Source organism: Gadus morhua, chromosome 12 (genome assembly GCF_902167405.1).
Source record: "Gadus morhua chromosome 12, gadMor3.0, whole genome shotgun sequence".
NCBI classification, from domain to species: Eukaryota; Metazoa; Chordata; class Actinopteri; order Gadiformes; family Gadidae; genus Gadus; species Gadus morhua.
In genome coordinates, this window is record NC_044059.1 from 28,588,191 (window position 1) to 28,603,662 (window position 15,472).

Below are 15,472 nucleotides of genomic sequence, written 5' to 3' on the forward strand. Positions count from 1 at the left end.
TAGCCTAATGAAAAGAGAGGTGATTTGTTTCAATGTTATACTTTTCTTTTGTCTTTGTGTTTGTTTTAATGTGAGGTGTTCCTCATGTGCTAACCATGGGACCCCCTAGAGATGATTCATGTGGAGAACTTCGCTCTTCAAGGAGACGAGAAGACCAAACAGCTCTATTTATAACCTTCTTCTATCTGACCGTATAGGGCCGAATGTGCTGCTCCTATTTACATTGACTTCCCATTTGATTTATTTTCTATTGCAATTACATTTTTATAATATTGTGCCTTCTTATTGTGGCTGTTATAGTATATGTCGTATCAGTCCTATATGTTTTAATCTACTGGTTTAACTGTTTTGCTCACTGTGAACACCAGAGGGCGTGGTCCTGACAATTAAAAGAGTAAGAGCGAATATTCCTTTAAATATACCCATGAATAATATGCAAAATAATGAAACAACGTAAAATTGCTACCTAAAAGTACCCTTGTTGATATCTGAATAGCATTTCTGGCAATATTTTGTGTTCATGGTACTATAGATGTGTCTATATAATAAATCGCAGCTGATTTTGAAATAGGCCTATTCAATAAATTAAGAATGCAAAAAAAAGTAAATTCCCGACTTGCTAATGCAAAAAAAGAGAGAATGTTATCCTGTAGAAAACTATAATGTAGGGTGTTTAGTCTCTAGCATTAGCAATGGATTACCAAAAAAGGTAATTTATCTATCAATTTATGAGAAAAAAAAGATGGAAAGCCACATGCACTTGAATCTGGATTATTGTTGCATTTGATCGTCATTTATTCATTCGTTTAATAATTGTCTTTATTTTTAGACGGTGGAGAAAGAAGGGAGTGTTTTGAACAGTGACGCGTCATGTGACCCGTGATCTCCAGGTACAGCAGAGCGAAGAGCTGCAGCTCTGAACGGGAATACGTTCTGACCGGGAAGACCTTCCACGGATTCAGCAGGTGGAAAACAGATCACAGCGATTCTGGATCCAAGAACTCAGGCCTGGAAATGATTGTGGTAAGTGGGTTAAACAAGTCTTACATTCACCATGTTCCTGTTGGGGTTATGGTTAGTGTTGCTCACCGTAGGCTACGAGTTAAGCGCTTATTGTTGCCGAAGCTTTCGGGTAAGCTCTGGGTCAGGAGCGTCCGCCACAGGTCGAGAGAGCGCACTTCCACAGCAGGACTGTGGTTCTGATCTGAGATGACAGACCGTCCTAATAGTGATCTTGTAGAAGCTGAACAATGCAGGGCTCGGTCTACTGGAGCAGCCAACTGTTAGTGGCACCGTGATTAATTCTGTCCGCTCCAGAAACCTGGAACCGGTTTCCTATTTATAATTACACAGTAGTCATAACAATTATCCATTTCAGAAATCGAAGTTTCATCAATAGCCTACTTTCAGTAACTTTAAACGGACAGCACCAGGACACAGCTATCAAAGTGGCTAACGTTACTTGTGAACTAAAGTATATTATTTTATTTTCCAAATGATAGCATTACAGTATTTGATTTGCATTGTACGTGGCGTCATATTTACTATATATATATATATATATATATATATATATATATATATATATATATATGGATGGATGGATGGATGGATGGATGGATGGATGGATGGATGGATAATTAATAATATGGATCAGTGGAAGAGATCCAATATTGTAAAATTTGAATTTATTCCTGTGGTGGCCAGTTGTTGTGGCCTCGGCGGGCGTTTGATCTCCGGGATTTGACCTGATGACCCGAACCTCGGGGGCAGTGACCCGGCCTCCCTCATCGGGCGGGCAGGGGCATCGGGGAAGATCTGAAACATGAACTGTTGTTCAAACCCATGCAGTTGGCCAATGGCGTTGGGGTTTGTTTACCCAAAGCCCAACCTTATTTGTGACCCGTACCTGTGCCCGTGCCTCTATTTGAAGTGTTTTCCCACGTTGTTGTAGGTGCAGTGCTTTTGTTGTGCTACAGAGCAGTGATAATGAGAACCAGGTTGGGCCTAGCTCTGCTTTGTTCCCATAGCTCCTTGGTCACTTTGTGAGTGTGTTGGATACACAGTATATGTATATTTATGTATCTTTGTCGTATGCATACGTTTTGTGACCAATGTGTCTCAAAGTTTTTGAAGCAAAAGAATCCCACGATCTACATTGTCGTGTCATTATACTTAACGTGAACCACTACCTAGGGAACAACACACCTCTCACGCGTTTATTTCAGCTGGTTCAACCCATCCCACACCTCGTAAAAAAAAAAAAGACCAGGTTATGTCTCCCCTTGAACAGCAGAACTATGTATATTTAGACCTGCACTGAAAACCTAGTCTTGCTGCCGAACTGGATTGTATTTTCCACTCGGTCTCCAAAACAAGTCGGTGAGTGTCACAGGAGGGTGTGTCCGAAGGGAACACTGCAGCAACCGGCTCTCTGTGCACGACGGCCTGCAGCAGGGCTAGGGCTGGGGCTGGTCGGTCTGCAGGCAGAATGGATCCCAGGCCCTCAGGCCTGGGCACAATGCAGCACTGCCTCGCTTGAAGGACACCCGCTGCCTGGCCAGGCAGCGGGTGTCCTTCGAGCGAGGCAGTGCTACATTGTGTTGAGTGAAACTATCCAAAACAAGCAGCCCTTGTTTCAGTATCGCTAGATAGCAGATAGCGGTTTGAGCACCTTGGGTCAGGCAGCGCCCTCCGGGTTAATGAGTTGTGGAAGAGGGAGGGTCGGAACGTTCCAAAGCCCAGAGCCGTGGGGGGGGATCCGCTGTAGTCGCTGAAGGCAGTCCAACGCTCTCTGGGGGGGGGGGGGGGGGGTGTGGCTTTACCCCGGAGACCAAGGGTGTTGTGTGCATCGGAAAAAAACGTAAATAAAGGGAGCAGGTAACAGCAGGCTCTTTTAATGACCACGCTTAAATCGTTTATGCGCCATGCAATAAACATAGAGATAACCTATTTTGTGTTATTGCCAGCACCGCTCACACCGTAACAGGTTGGAGAGGAGCTGAATCTCTGAGCTGTTATCAAACCTGGTCAATGTTTACACCCCTGCATCCTGGTGGATCCAGTGACTTTGGAGCACCTGAGAGAGAGAGAGAGAGAGAGAGAGAGAGAGAGAGAGAGAGAGAGAGAGAGAGAGAGAGAGAGAGAGAGAGAGAGAGAGAGAGAGAGAGAGAGAGAGAGAGAGAGAGAGAGAGAGAGAGAGAGAGAGAGAGAGAGAGAGAGAGAGAGAGAGAGAGAGAGAGAGAGAGAAGTCGTTATGTGGAGACTATTGTTCGCATACTTCTACTGCAATGCAGTGTATCTTTTCAAATCAATCGAGCAAAGTCTTTACTGTAATATTTATAGACAAATATAGAATTTGCATATTCACTTAAAACGAGTTCAGGAGGCAGTTGGATCTCCGAAACACTCGTCAGCTAGAGGCAGTGTTGATTGGCCAGTCAGCAAGTGGACTTCCAAACAAAACAAGCCTAGTCCCAAATTTGTTATGTACAAACGTGTGTGTGTCTGTGTGTGTGTCCGACTTTGTGTATAACTGGTCCACAGTAGTGTGTTCAATGTCTAATCTCCAAGCAGGTTGGGCTGGATGTTCTGGAAATTGTATTGTTTTTGTTCAAAGGAAATGCACAATTGGATTTTCAAACTACTTTTTCTGTTGCATTCCCTCTGCATAGGCAGATGGCGGTTCATTGTGTCGTCAAACATACTCTAAGCACAATGCTTGAAAAAATATATTCAGAATTGATTAAAAATGTATTACAAATCTAAATCGGTACAAATTGAAGCCATTCAAACCATCATACCAGATACAAGGAGGTGCTTGCTGTATGCTTTGCTATAGTGATTCCTTAAACTCCCGCCAGAATTAGTAGAGGCTCAACACACAGCAATGCTTTAAGCCGTTGCCAGTTCTAAAAGCAGAGATAGGAACTCCATTTGAAGTGTGTGTGTGTGTGTGTGTGTGTGTGTGTGTGTGTGTTAGAAGGGGAGCCACCACTCCTCCCTCTGTATTATCTGCAGACAGACCTGTCTGTCTACTCCTGTCTTAACGCGACGACGTCAAGCCCTGTGAACAACAACAAACCCTAGTCGCGCCAAGCAGCTGTAGTCGTGTTACACACACACACACACACACACACACACACACACACACACACACACACACACACACACACACACACACACACACACACACACACACACACACACACACACACACACACACACACACGCCCTCCCAGCAGTGGGCCCTGGGGGGAGGCCTGCTGTAGCTTGTCCCTCACTGTCAAGTAACGACAGGAAACAAAGTGCACGGCAGTTGGTTGCAAAACTAACTTTGACCCAAAAAAAAAGTATTGTAATCATCTTCGAGATATTTCACTTTTTTTTTTTTTTTGTTCCTTCGCGATATCTGCTGAGCGATGCTCTGTCATGAGGCGGTGGAGGAGGTGAATCCCTCGACAGGCTGACTTTAAGTGGAGCGCAGAAGGCTAGCTGCGCCCTAGCAGGACTCTGTGTTGCAGTGGTGTTTGTTGGTGGTTTGTTTTGATGGGTCGAGTATAAGTACCATCAAGGGTGTTTTTAGGCGTATTCCGAGCCGATTATTCTGGAGGGTGCGAGGGATGTTTGGTGACTTCTGTGGGCTGAGCACTCAGATTGTGCCTCATCAGAGCACGAACACACGGGCGTTCAGGACCGCTGGGCAACCTCTTCATGTTATCAGGGGGATTTAAACAAATAAGAAATTGAATTTGTCTGCACGCCCAGACCTGAAAACCCCCCCCCTCCTCCTAAAGCAGAGCTCAGAGGAAGTCGCCCTTATCATGGAGGAAGAAGGGGGAGCGAGGGAGAGAGAGGAAGAGGGAAAGAGAGAGAGAGAGGTAGGGAGATGGAGGCAGAGGAAGAAAGAGAGAGAGAGAGGCAGAGAGAGGGAGGGGAAGAGAGAAGGTGAGAGGCAGAGAGAGGGAGGCAGAGAAAGAGGGAGAGAGGGAGGGAGAGAGAGAGGGAGGGAGAAAGAGAGAGAGGGAGAGAGGGAAAGAGAGAGAGAGAGAGCGAGAGGAAGTGAGAAGTCGGTAGATTGGCACTCGGATATGTCTGCTTACTTTTTTTAAATAACTGCGGCATAACAAGAATTGCAGGTCATTTCTTCATTGCCGGATCAGTCTGCTGACGTACGGAGTACATTTATATTCAACCTGTTTTTATTTTTTGCAAGCATGCATAAAGCATCAGGAAGTGAGAAAGGTTGAAGCTCACCAGTCTGCCTTCCTGTCCTCTGGGTTCGTGTGAAGCTGCTCTGCTTGGTTAGAGAGCCTGATGGCGACAGCCATCACCATAGTGATAGCATCCATCAATGTCATTCAAACTATTTACTGTATGATTGTATTATTATTTTTTCATCATATGCCATCAGGCGGGCAGAGGGGGTATAGAGTAGAACCTCTGGGCTGGGAGTCCGACCCCCTCGACACCAGACTATAACTTCTATATAACATGAATGCCCCTCCTCTTCCTCTCTTCCATGTTCTCCTACTGGTGGACCAGTGACGAGTACCCAGTGCAGAGACGTCCACCTGTAGCCGTGACAGCATGGCCGCTGTCCCGACACACGGACACACCCAGCGGCTCGCCGTACTCGCGTTGGAGGCTGGCTCCGGCCTCGCCCCTCTGTTCCTCCAAGGCCGTTGTCCTCTTCCTCCTCTTCGTCCTCTTTGTGCTCATTGTGCTCCAGTTACCTGAACTGAAGTGAATCCGGTTTAACACCTTTCATTAACTCGCACATTAAATGGTACAAAAAACAAAACCGGCGCCTTGCCATCACCGCCAAACAAGATAAGCGAGAGAAACTGACACAGACTTGGCCAGCATGGCGTTCGCCCGGGGCAGAGGTGTGACAACTCTGTAAACCAGACCACAGATTGGATATTCTGCCCGCACAGAACCCTCATAATTATTGTTATTGTTATAGCCGTTAACCACAGTCCCAACCCCCCAAGCCACCATGCCCGGCCTCTGATTGGCCGTGCCGTGATTGGGTGGGCGGAGCTCCACAGCTCTTTCCCGGTTGGACGGTGAGCAATGGCTCCGCCTCTCCGTGGCGGGAGCATTCTCTTGGCCCCGCCCTTGTTTTTCCTGCTGTCGTTGGGAGCACTGGGATCACAGTACTGTGTTCCACGGAAAACCTTCCCCTACCAGGGTAAGTCTGCCCTACCATCCCTCGGTGGGAATATAATATTGTTATATTATAATATTGAATATTATAATATTCATACACCCATGGTTTATATACTGGATTCATTTCATAAAAATTTTTGGAGGGAAATGCCAGAATAAGTTTGTCTCTACCACCAATCTTTGGGTAAGGTTGAGGTGAGGGTTAGGGTTAGGGTTAGGGTAAGGGTTAAGGGCTAGGGTAAGGGTTAGGGTAAGGGTTAGGGTAAGGGGTTTAGGGTAAGGGTTAGGGATTGGGTTAGGGTACGGGGTTTAGGGTTAGGGTTTAGGGGTTAGGGTTAGGTTTAGAGTTAGATTTAGGTGAACATGTGAACCCGTTGTGCCCTCCTGCAGACGAGGACCTCAGGCTGTTCAGGGAGGAGGGGGTGTGGAACTACTCCACCATGCTGCTTCGGGAGGAGCAGGGCGTTCTGATGCTGGGGGCCAGGGAGGCCATCTACGCCCTCGACCTCCACAACATCTCCAGCAAGAAGGCCGCCGTAAGACCCTCAAACTGACCCTCAAACTGACCCTCAAACTGACCCTCTCTGCTAATCTGTTACTTGAGATGGCAGCCTTGAAGGAACGGTTGTTGTTACAATTGTGCAACTTGTTGATCATATTGCTGTGTTTAGTATTATAAACCGACATAAATTAAACAAGATGGCCGATGAAACTTTTAAGCAAGAAAATAAGTGACCACAACAGTTGGCACCTAATCCCCCCAGAACCACCGCTTCAACGAAAGATGCTGAGCTTCTCTTTTGTACCAAAAGCATCAAACAGCTAGCAGCCGTCACAACTGGCCATGCTTTGTGGCCCAATCATTGGCTCATAGTATTTGTAATTTATGTTATAGGCATTACGTATTCAATTGAAAAAGAAACCACATAGGATCTCCCCCCACTGCGGTACGCGACCCTGCTCTGTGTCGATCAGTCGTTGGTGCCGGCACATGCAGGTATCTCCAAAGGGGACTCGTAATAGAAGCTGTTGCTCTGAATCTGAGCGCTTACCGGTGAATGGAATGTAAACAGCGGCGTCAGGCATGCGATCGAAGGCCGGTTGAAGAGCTCGTGTTGTCCTGTGACAGTAGCTGCTCTTTACTGTAGTCCCTATCAGCCGGCCGGCCTTGTTCGCCGTGCGTGTTGGGTAAACAAATCAGACGCGCATACATGAGTCTCTCTCTCTCGCTCTCTCTCTCTCTCTCTTTCTTTCTTTCTTTCTTTCTTTCTTTCTTTCTTTCTTTCTTTCTTTCTTTCTTTCTTTCTTTCTTTCTTTCTTTCTTTCTTTCTTTCTTTCTTTCTTTCTTTCTTTTCTCACTCCCCCCCCCCCCATATCCGTTATCATAGCATAGTATGATATATCTAATGCCAGTGTCACCGGGGATAGAGTGACATCTGTTGGGTGCTTCCACTCACAATTATATTTGTCATCATCAATTGAATCCTCTTCAACATCTGTTCATCTCTCTCGGCCTATATGTCTGTCTCACTGTGTATCTGTCTCACTGTGTATCTGTCTTACGGTCTCTCAGTCTTTATTCTGTCTCTCGGTCTTTGATTCTCTGTCTCTCAGTCTTTGTCTCTCTGTCTCTCGGTCTGTCTGTGTCTCTCTCTCTCCCTGTATTCTCTGTCTCACGTCTCTGTCTCGATGTGCAGTCTGTCTCTCTGTGTGTAAACGAGTCACCTCTCCCAACAGGTCTACTGGAAAGTGACCAGAGAGAAGCAGAAGGAGTGCGCCTACAAGGGGAAACAATCCGAGGTTTGGATACAAACTTTCTATTGAAAGAACACAAAGTATTTTCAGCAGACCAAAAGAGTGAAAAAGCTCTTCATACTTGACGTTTATGGTTAAGGTGGGGGTTAGGTTTATGTGAGGGCGAGGTTTGGCAGGGCTTACATGTTGTGATCTCAGTGCATTTGACCCTGACCACTGATAAATGATTCACGTGGGAGGGTTCCAAACACACAGGGCTCTTCATAGGGAGGATGGGAGAGATTTACTCAGATTCTCGATTAATGTCCAAATAAAGGCACAGGATGAAAAGAAGCATGCACACACTCACCAACACACAAACAGATACTCTGAGTGGTTTCAACCGGGTGTGTGTGTGTGTGTGTGTGTGTGTGTGTGTGTGTGTGTGTGTGTGTGTGTGTGTGTGTGTGTGTGTGTGTGTGTGTGTGTGTGTGTGTGTGTGTGTGTGTGTGTGTGTTTGCTCACTGAATCTTCTGTGCGCAGGTGGAATGCCGGAACTACATCCAGACCCTGCACCCAGTGAACCAGACCACCATGTACGTGTGCGGGACCAACGCCTTCAGCCCCGTCTGTGACTACATGGTGGGTGGGATTCACATGTTATTACTATTTTATAGTGTGTCTCCCTCTTTTCATTTGTTCCTTTTTTTTCTTGACATCTTTCCTCCTTTTCTTTGTTTGTTTCATTCTTTCTTTTCATTTTCTTTCATTTCGTCGTTCCTCCCTTTCATGTCCTTCTTTGAGTCTCCCTGTATCTCGTTCGTGTTATTCTAAAGAGAAGCAGTGACCTGGCTCACCGTAGGCCTACAGCGTGTTACAGTGACACCAGTGTTTCTGCCCTACAGTCCTACTCAGACGGACAACTGCTCCTGCACGGACGGCAGGAGGAGGGGAAGGGGAAGTGTCCTTTTGATCCCTTCCAGAGATACTCCTCCCTCATGGTCGGTGAGTGTGCCACTTCCTCTACTCTACTCAACCCCCACCACTTCTACTACTACTACTACTACCCCCACCACCACCACTAATACTACTACTACCACCACCTCTAACGCTGCTGCTGGAACACCGGAGTAGCAGCCGCCAAACACCGCCACCAAACCCCAAAGTGCCGCAATGGCGGAAAAACACGTTTCACACGTCAGCCAACGCACACCCCCGTCCTCACGGCATTTTCATTTTATATCTGCAATCTCTTTTAGGTGTTTTTATATTTTTCAGTTGACAACATAATTGAGACAATTATTTGTTTTCTAATGAGGTTGTCAATGGCAGCTCCACCCAGGCTAAAATGGTCTTGGTGTTTCTTAAAACAAGACCGATGTTTCAGTCCTCCCTCGCCTGACTTGTGTCCCTGTTTCCTGCCTGCCAGGAAGTGACCTGTATTCTGCAACATTCATCAACTTCTTGGGCTCTGAGCCCGTGGTCCTTCGCAGCTCCCAAACGGCCGTGCGGACCGAGTTCAAAAGCTCTTGGCTCAACGGTAAGGGCATGGCTTGTTCTCTGCTTTAATTATCGGACCGTAATCCTGTTAAGTTCAGTTTGGATGAGTCACTTATAAATACATTTGAACTGGTGCAGGGCAGTGAAGTGTTGGGCTGCATCCTTAGGATCAACATGGCAATTATTTCATTATTATTATTATTCATTGTGATTAACAAATTATTGAACTTATAAATATTCCATAGCGCCTACTCAATGTGAGCGTCACAGGTGTACAAAATAAAAATAAAATCCTGATTAATAAATGTTTTGGGGGATCAATCAATTTAACTTTCATGATTAGCTGATTACCGAAATTGCAATTCAAGTGCAAACAATTGTGAAGCCCTTGAACCCAGATCCAGGGTTGCATGTAAAGAGTTCTATTGATCCACTGTGATCCTTCTGTCCCAGAGCCCACCTTTGTGTACATGGATCACATCCCCGAGAGCGTGGACAGCGCGGACGGCGACGACGACAAGGTGTACCTGTTCTTCAGCGAGAAGGCCATGGAGTACGACTTCTACAGCAAGCTCACCGTGTCGCGGGTGGCGCGCGTCTGCAAGGTATGTCAACACAGACAGCCACTCCTCAGTCAGGTGTGTTCACATGGACATGTATCACTATTGTTTCACAATTCTTCCCGTGTGTTTATTTGATTACGTGCAGTAGAAGATGGTGCTACAATTACAATTACAATTAGGGCATCTAGCAGACGCTTTTATCCAAAGCGACTTACATCGGTTAATACACACATTGACACACCGACGGCAGAGTCAACCATGCAAGGCGACAGCCAGCTCGTCAGGAGCAGTTTTAGGGTTAAGTGTCTTGCTCAGGGACACATCAACCCTCAGCTAGGAGGAGCTGACCTTTTGGTTGCAAGACAACTGCTCTACCTTCTGAGCTAAGCTGTGAGCTCCTTTGGTGCTCAAAGGGAACAATAGATGCTGCTTGTAGGACACATGGCACGGCAAATACAACACTTTGACACGGTCGTCGTCATCAATGAAACGTATCAAGGATTCAGGCTGTCGAACAAAGAAAGAAAAAAGATCTGCTAGTGTTGAATTCTATTGTTTAGTGCAATTCAAGGCCAGGCCCTCTTGGCCCGACCTGACATTGTGTTGGTCAGGCACCAGCAGTAAGGAAAACAACACAGTCCTACGGCTGTAGTCCTACGGCCAGCCTTAACCAGAGTGCTTTCCAGGAGGATATGGGCGGCCAGCGGACGTTGCAGAGGAAATGGACATCCTTCGTGAAAGCCCGTCTGGACTGCTCTCTGCCCGAGCCCAGCCTGCCTCCTATTGTCCAAGATGTCTTCCTGCTCAAAGACCACAACTGGAGGAGGAGCGTCTTCTACGCCGTGTTCACCCCCCAGTCGTGAGTCTCTCTCTCTCTCTCTCTCTCTCTCTCTCTCTCTCTCTCTCTCTCTCTCTCTCTCTCTCTCTCTCTCTCTCTAGGATAAGATTGTTGGAACAAGAAGAGAGTGCTTTTCTGATTGCAAATGGGCAGCGATCGCTTTGGAATGACTGAGCATGTTACACATTCCTGCCTCTACATGTGCAGCACTTAAATAACACAAAGCCCCACTGACCTGTTTTAATAAATGGATCCCGACCCTGTGATGAATGGATCCATCCCTTTCCCCAGGGGGTCGTCGCGCCTGTCGGCCGTCTGCGCGTTCAGCGTCACCGCCGTCAGGGAGGTCTTCAACGAGGGCAAGTTCAAGACCCCCGTTGCCGTGGAGACGTCCCACGTCAAATGGGTGATGCACAGCGGGGAGCTGCCCGTGCCACGACCGGGAGCGGTGAGTTCATCTGATTTTATTACCCGTTTATTACATTCGCCATCATCTGATCGATTTTAGTTTATCATTTATTGTACTTTTTCGTTTGAGCATATTTGCTGCGTGCACGTCTAACATGAAATCAAAGAGTTCCTGTCCCAATACTTCAACACCTAAATACAATTTAACACAAAGCAATGACTAAAACCCAACATCCTGCGTGGCAGCAGTGCCCTAACGTCCTGCCCTTTCCCTAATGTGCTGCCTGGTCCTCAGTACCCCAACGTTCCCGGTGGTCCTCAGTACCCCAACGTTCCCGGTGGTCCTCAGTACCCTAACGTTCCCGGTGGTCCTCAGTACCCCAACGTTCCCGGTGGTCCTCCCTACCCTAACGTTCCCGGTGGTCCTCAGTACCCTAACGTTCCCGGTGGTCCTCAGTACCCCAACGTTCCCGGTGGTCCTCCCTACCCTAACGTTCCCGGTGGTCCTCAGTACCCCAACGTTCCCGGTGGTCCTCCCTACCCTAACGTTCCCGGTGGTCCTCAGTACCCTAACGTTCCCGGTGGTCCTCAGTACCCTAACGTTCCCGGTGGTCCTCAGTACCCCAACGTTCCCGGTGGTCCTCAGTACCCCAACGTTCCCGGTGGTCCTCAGTACCCCAACGTTCCCGGTGGTCCTCCCTACCCTAACGTTCCCGGTCTTCCTCTCCTCAGTGCATCAACAACGCGGCCCGCCGGCTGGGCATGGGGAACTCTCTGGACCTCCCGGACAAGACCCTGCAGTTCATCCGGGACCGGCCCCTGATGGACGAGGCGGTGCGCCCGCTGACCGGGCGCCCCCTGCTGGTCACCAGGGGCCCCGCCCTGACCCGCATCGTGGTGGACAGCGTGCGGGCGCTGGACGGGAAGGAGTACGCCGTCATGTTCATCGGCACGGGTACGGGGAGCGCTGGGTGGGGTCGATGTGGCGGTGGTGGTGGAGGTGGTGCAGGTGGAGGTGGAGGTGGTGGTGGAGGTGGTGGAGGTGGTGGAGGTGGAGGTGGTGTGATGGTGCTGATGGCTCAACACTAGATGAGCGAGACGTGTTGTTTGTACATAAGAGTTCGGGCAGAAGTCTATTGGGCAACACATAAAGACATATCTGTGATGTATTGAGGCTGTTTAGAATGTTTAGAAACATTTTCCTTCCAATATTCTGGGCCTCTAGTGGTGAATAATTAATTCACTCACACACTCATTTACTTCACATTTTATAGTTATTCACATTTCCTGTTAATTATATTTTGTAGTGTTATCACCTGGGAAAAGACAATAGAAATATGCGTAGTTTGTTCACTATGGGTGATGTGGTGCTCCGTGTGTTTCAGAGAACGGTTTCATCCAGAAGGCGGTGAACTATGAAGGGGAGATGTTTGTGATAGAGGAGACCCAGGTGTACGAAGACCCTCAGCCAATCACCACCCTGCGCCTCTCATCCACCAAGGTAACAGGACGGGGACGTCTTATAACGCAACACACGTTATGAACATGTCTTCATGAGCTTTACTTCCTCATGTTAAAGAGGGACATTATGGTCGGATCAATAAAGGGCGAAGTAAACAAAGTTGAAGGCTCTACTAAAGTAAGTTAATATCCTTTGTGTGTGTGTGTGTGTGTGTGTGTGTGTGTGTGTGTGTGTGTGTGTAGGGCCACGTGTACGCCGGCTCCACGTCCGGCGTGGTCCAGATGCCGGTCAGTAACTGCGGGCGCCAGCGGTCGTGCTCGGACTGCGTCCTGGCCCGGGACCCCTACTGCGCCTGGGACCTCCCCACCGCCCGCTGCGCCTCGCTGGGCAGCGGGCGCTCTGCTGCCGTCCAGAGCCTGGTGGAGGGGGACACCTCCAAGTGTCCTCAGCCAGGTACCTCCACCCCTTCACACTCAGCATACACAGCTTACCTCTGTAACCAAGTGGTACAACGTGAAGGCCTTTGATTCATAACCAGCCTTCGGCGCAAAACGTGTTGGAGCGTTGAAGGGGAGGGCCCCCCTAGATGGATGATGGATCAGCCCACCAGTTGGTATAGTCCCCTTGGTGGGCTGGTGGACTGATCTATCGGTCTGGGTGGTCATGGCTCATTACACTCGTAACTGGTGGTAAAACAGCGTCCCTTTTAAGTGTGTGTGTGTGTGTGTGTGTGTGTGTGTGTGTGTGTGTGTGTGTGTGTGTGTGTGTGTGTGTGTGTGTGTGTGTGTGTGTGTGTGTGTGTGTGTGTGTGTGTGTGTGTGTGTGCAGAGCCCGTACCGGTCATCGAGGTGACCCTGGTCCCGGGGAACAACCTCCAGCTTCCCTGCTCTGCCGCCTCCAACCTGGCCCAGGTCCACTGGCTGCTCTCGGACCGGCCCCTGGGCGCGGGCCCCCGGTACTACCAGTACCCCGGGGGCCTTCTGCTGCTCAACGCCTCGGGGCCCGACGCGGGCCGCTACGTCTGCCGCTCCGTGGAGCGCGCGCGCGGCGGGACCCACAACCGTACGCTGGCGGTCTACCTCCTCGCGCCGGGCCTGGGCGGCCCCGGGGGGGCCGGGAAGGGGCAGGAGGGTGAGGCCCCCGTCGACAAGGCAGTGGCAAATTCCACGGCCGGACCCGACATTCCGGGCGCCACGGCGGCCAAGGGGCCCGGCCCGGCGGAGCCCGGGGGTCCGGAGACGCAGACGGACGGGGGGCGCGTGGCGGGGCTGCGTGTGGCCGTGGGGGTGCTCGCGCTGCTCTGCCTCGCGCTGACCGCCGCGCTGCTCTGGAAGGTGAAGAGGGAGCCGCTGCTGAGGCTCTTGCCTTGGGGGGGGCCCCGGGAGAGCAAGGCCAAGACCCCCGTGACGGAGTACGCCCAGGTTCAGAACCACGCGGCGTCGGAGGGGAAGACGGCGGGGGAGGCGCCGGGCAGCCCGTGCCTGGGGAACAATCACCACTCTGGGGTGGACTTCAAGGGGAACGGGCCCCCCCACTTCACCTCCATGAGGGACATTTCATGTTTGGACGGACTGGGGTACATCAACGACGAGTCGGAGATCTGAGGACTGGAAGGACTCTGCAGAAACAGCCGACATTTTTTATTCCTTCCACAATGTGTAGAGAGATTTAATGTGACATTTTTCACAATATATATTTTCTGTACAGCTGCCATTTTTACTATTTATTTGTGCCTGTGAATTTGTAAAAATTACTGAATGATAGGCCACTGACGCCAGATAAAAATAATAATACATTTCATTTCATGGACTTGTGTGTTAAAAACATGACCCTGACTATGGGTGCGCTCACACTAGGCCATCTGGCCGTGGCCGTTGGCCGTTTTCACACCTAACCGTGCTCAACTGGCCCCATTGTTCTCTGGCCTGCACTCACACTAGGCCATCTGGCCGTGGCCGTTGGCCTTCGCAACTGTGGCCTGGCCACGGTAAGCTCTTGTACATACGTCATCACGTCGTAACGTCATTACCAAGCGTCCGCTGCATGGACCATAATAAAGTCTGCCGCCAGTCAGAGTCTTAACAACAATGGACAACAACACAGAGAACTGTTAGGGTCTCCTCACTACCCTAACGTTCCCGGTGGTCCTCCTCACTACCCTAACGTTCCCGGTGGTCCTCAGTACCCCAACGTTCCCGGTGGTCCTCAGTACCCTAACGCTCCCGGTCTTCCTCTCCTCAGTGCATCAACAACGCGGCCCGCCGGCTGGGCATGGGGAACTCTCTGGACCTCCCGGACAAGACCCTGCAGTTCATCCGGGACCGGCCCCTGATGGACGAGGCGGTGCGCCCGCTGACCGGGCGCCCGGTCTGTTGCTTAATTAGAGCCGTTCTCGGATAGAGCCCACTTTCAATGCAGGTCCTCGACTTTGCATATGGTCGCGGATTCTCCCAAATAAATCGGAATTCTTGTGGGTCTTCTCCAACTGTGCATGAATAGCATCGTCTGCCCAAATGGCTAACAGACACTCGACTTCTCTATGGGACCAACGTGAACCAACAGTTGAACCGCTTGACGCCATGTTTACCGTTTAATGGGAAAGAAGGCTTGTCGCCTTTATAATGTCCATGGTCGTCGCATGGACTATACGTCATCCAGCTAAGGTTGCGTAGCCGTGCGTGTTCGGGTGTCGGCTCATTAGCATCTGTACCGTGGCGGCCCGTACCATAGCAGCACACCTCTCCCAAGTGGCCAAGTTGGCCTGGCCTGGCCAGACTCGCACTGGCAGATTTG

At 49.6% G+C, this 15,472-nt stretch overlaps 1 protein-coding gene across 1 annotated transcript; it reads left to right on the forward strand.

Moving 5' to 3' along the window:
- The first annotated feature begins 871 nt into the window (after positions 1–871).
- Positions 872–14,479, forward strand: si:ch211-129c21.1 (semaphorin-4E). The gene is made up of 14 exons (XM_030372809.1): positions 872–1,023; positions 5,545–6,196; positions 6,565–6,710; positions 7,912–7,974; positions 8,452–8,550; positions 8,814–8,913; positions 9,338–9,448; positions 9,862–10,013; positions 10,658–10,830; positions 11,101–11,257; positions 11,950–12,172; positions 12,603–12,718; positions 12,922–13,132; positions 13,508–14,479. The coding sequence occupies exons 2-14, from the start codon at positions 6,079–6,081 to the stop codon at positions 14,281–14,283; spliced, it is 2,445 nt and encodes an 814-aa protein (XP_030228669.1). The 5' UTR covers positions 872–1,023; positions 5,545–6,078; the 3' UTR covers positions 14,284–14,479.
- Positions 14,480–15,472: the final 993 nt, after the last annotated feature.

Coding starts and splice junctions, on each gene's coding strand:
- si:ch211-129c21.1 (XM_030372809.1), top strand. CDS start 6,079: ATGGCTCCGCCTCTCCGTGGCGGGAGCATTCTCTTGGCCCCGCCCTTG. Junction 12,719..12,921: donor TGCGCCTCTCATCCACCAAG/GTAACAGGACGG, acceptor GTGTGTGTGTAG/GGCCACGTGTACGCCGGCTC. Junction 13,133..13,507: donor CTCCAAGTGTCCTCAGCCAG/GTACCTCCACCC, acceptor GTGTGTGTGCAG/AGCCCGTACCGGTCATCGAG.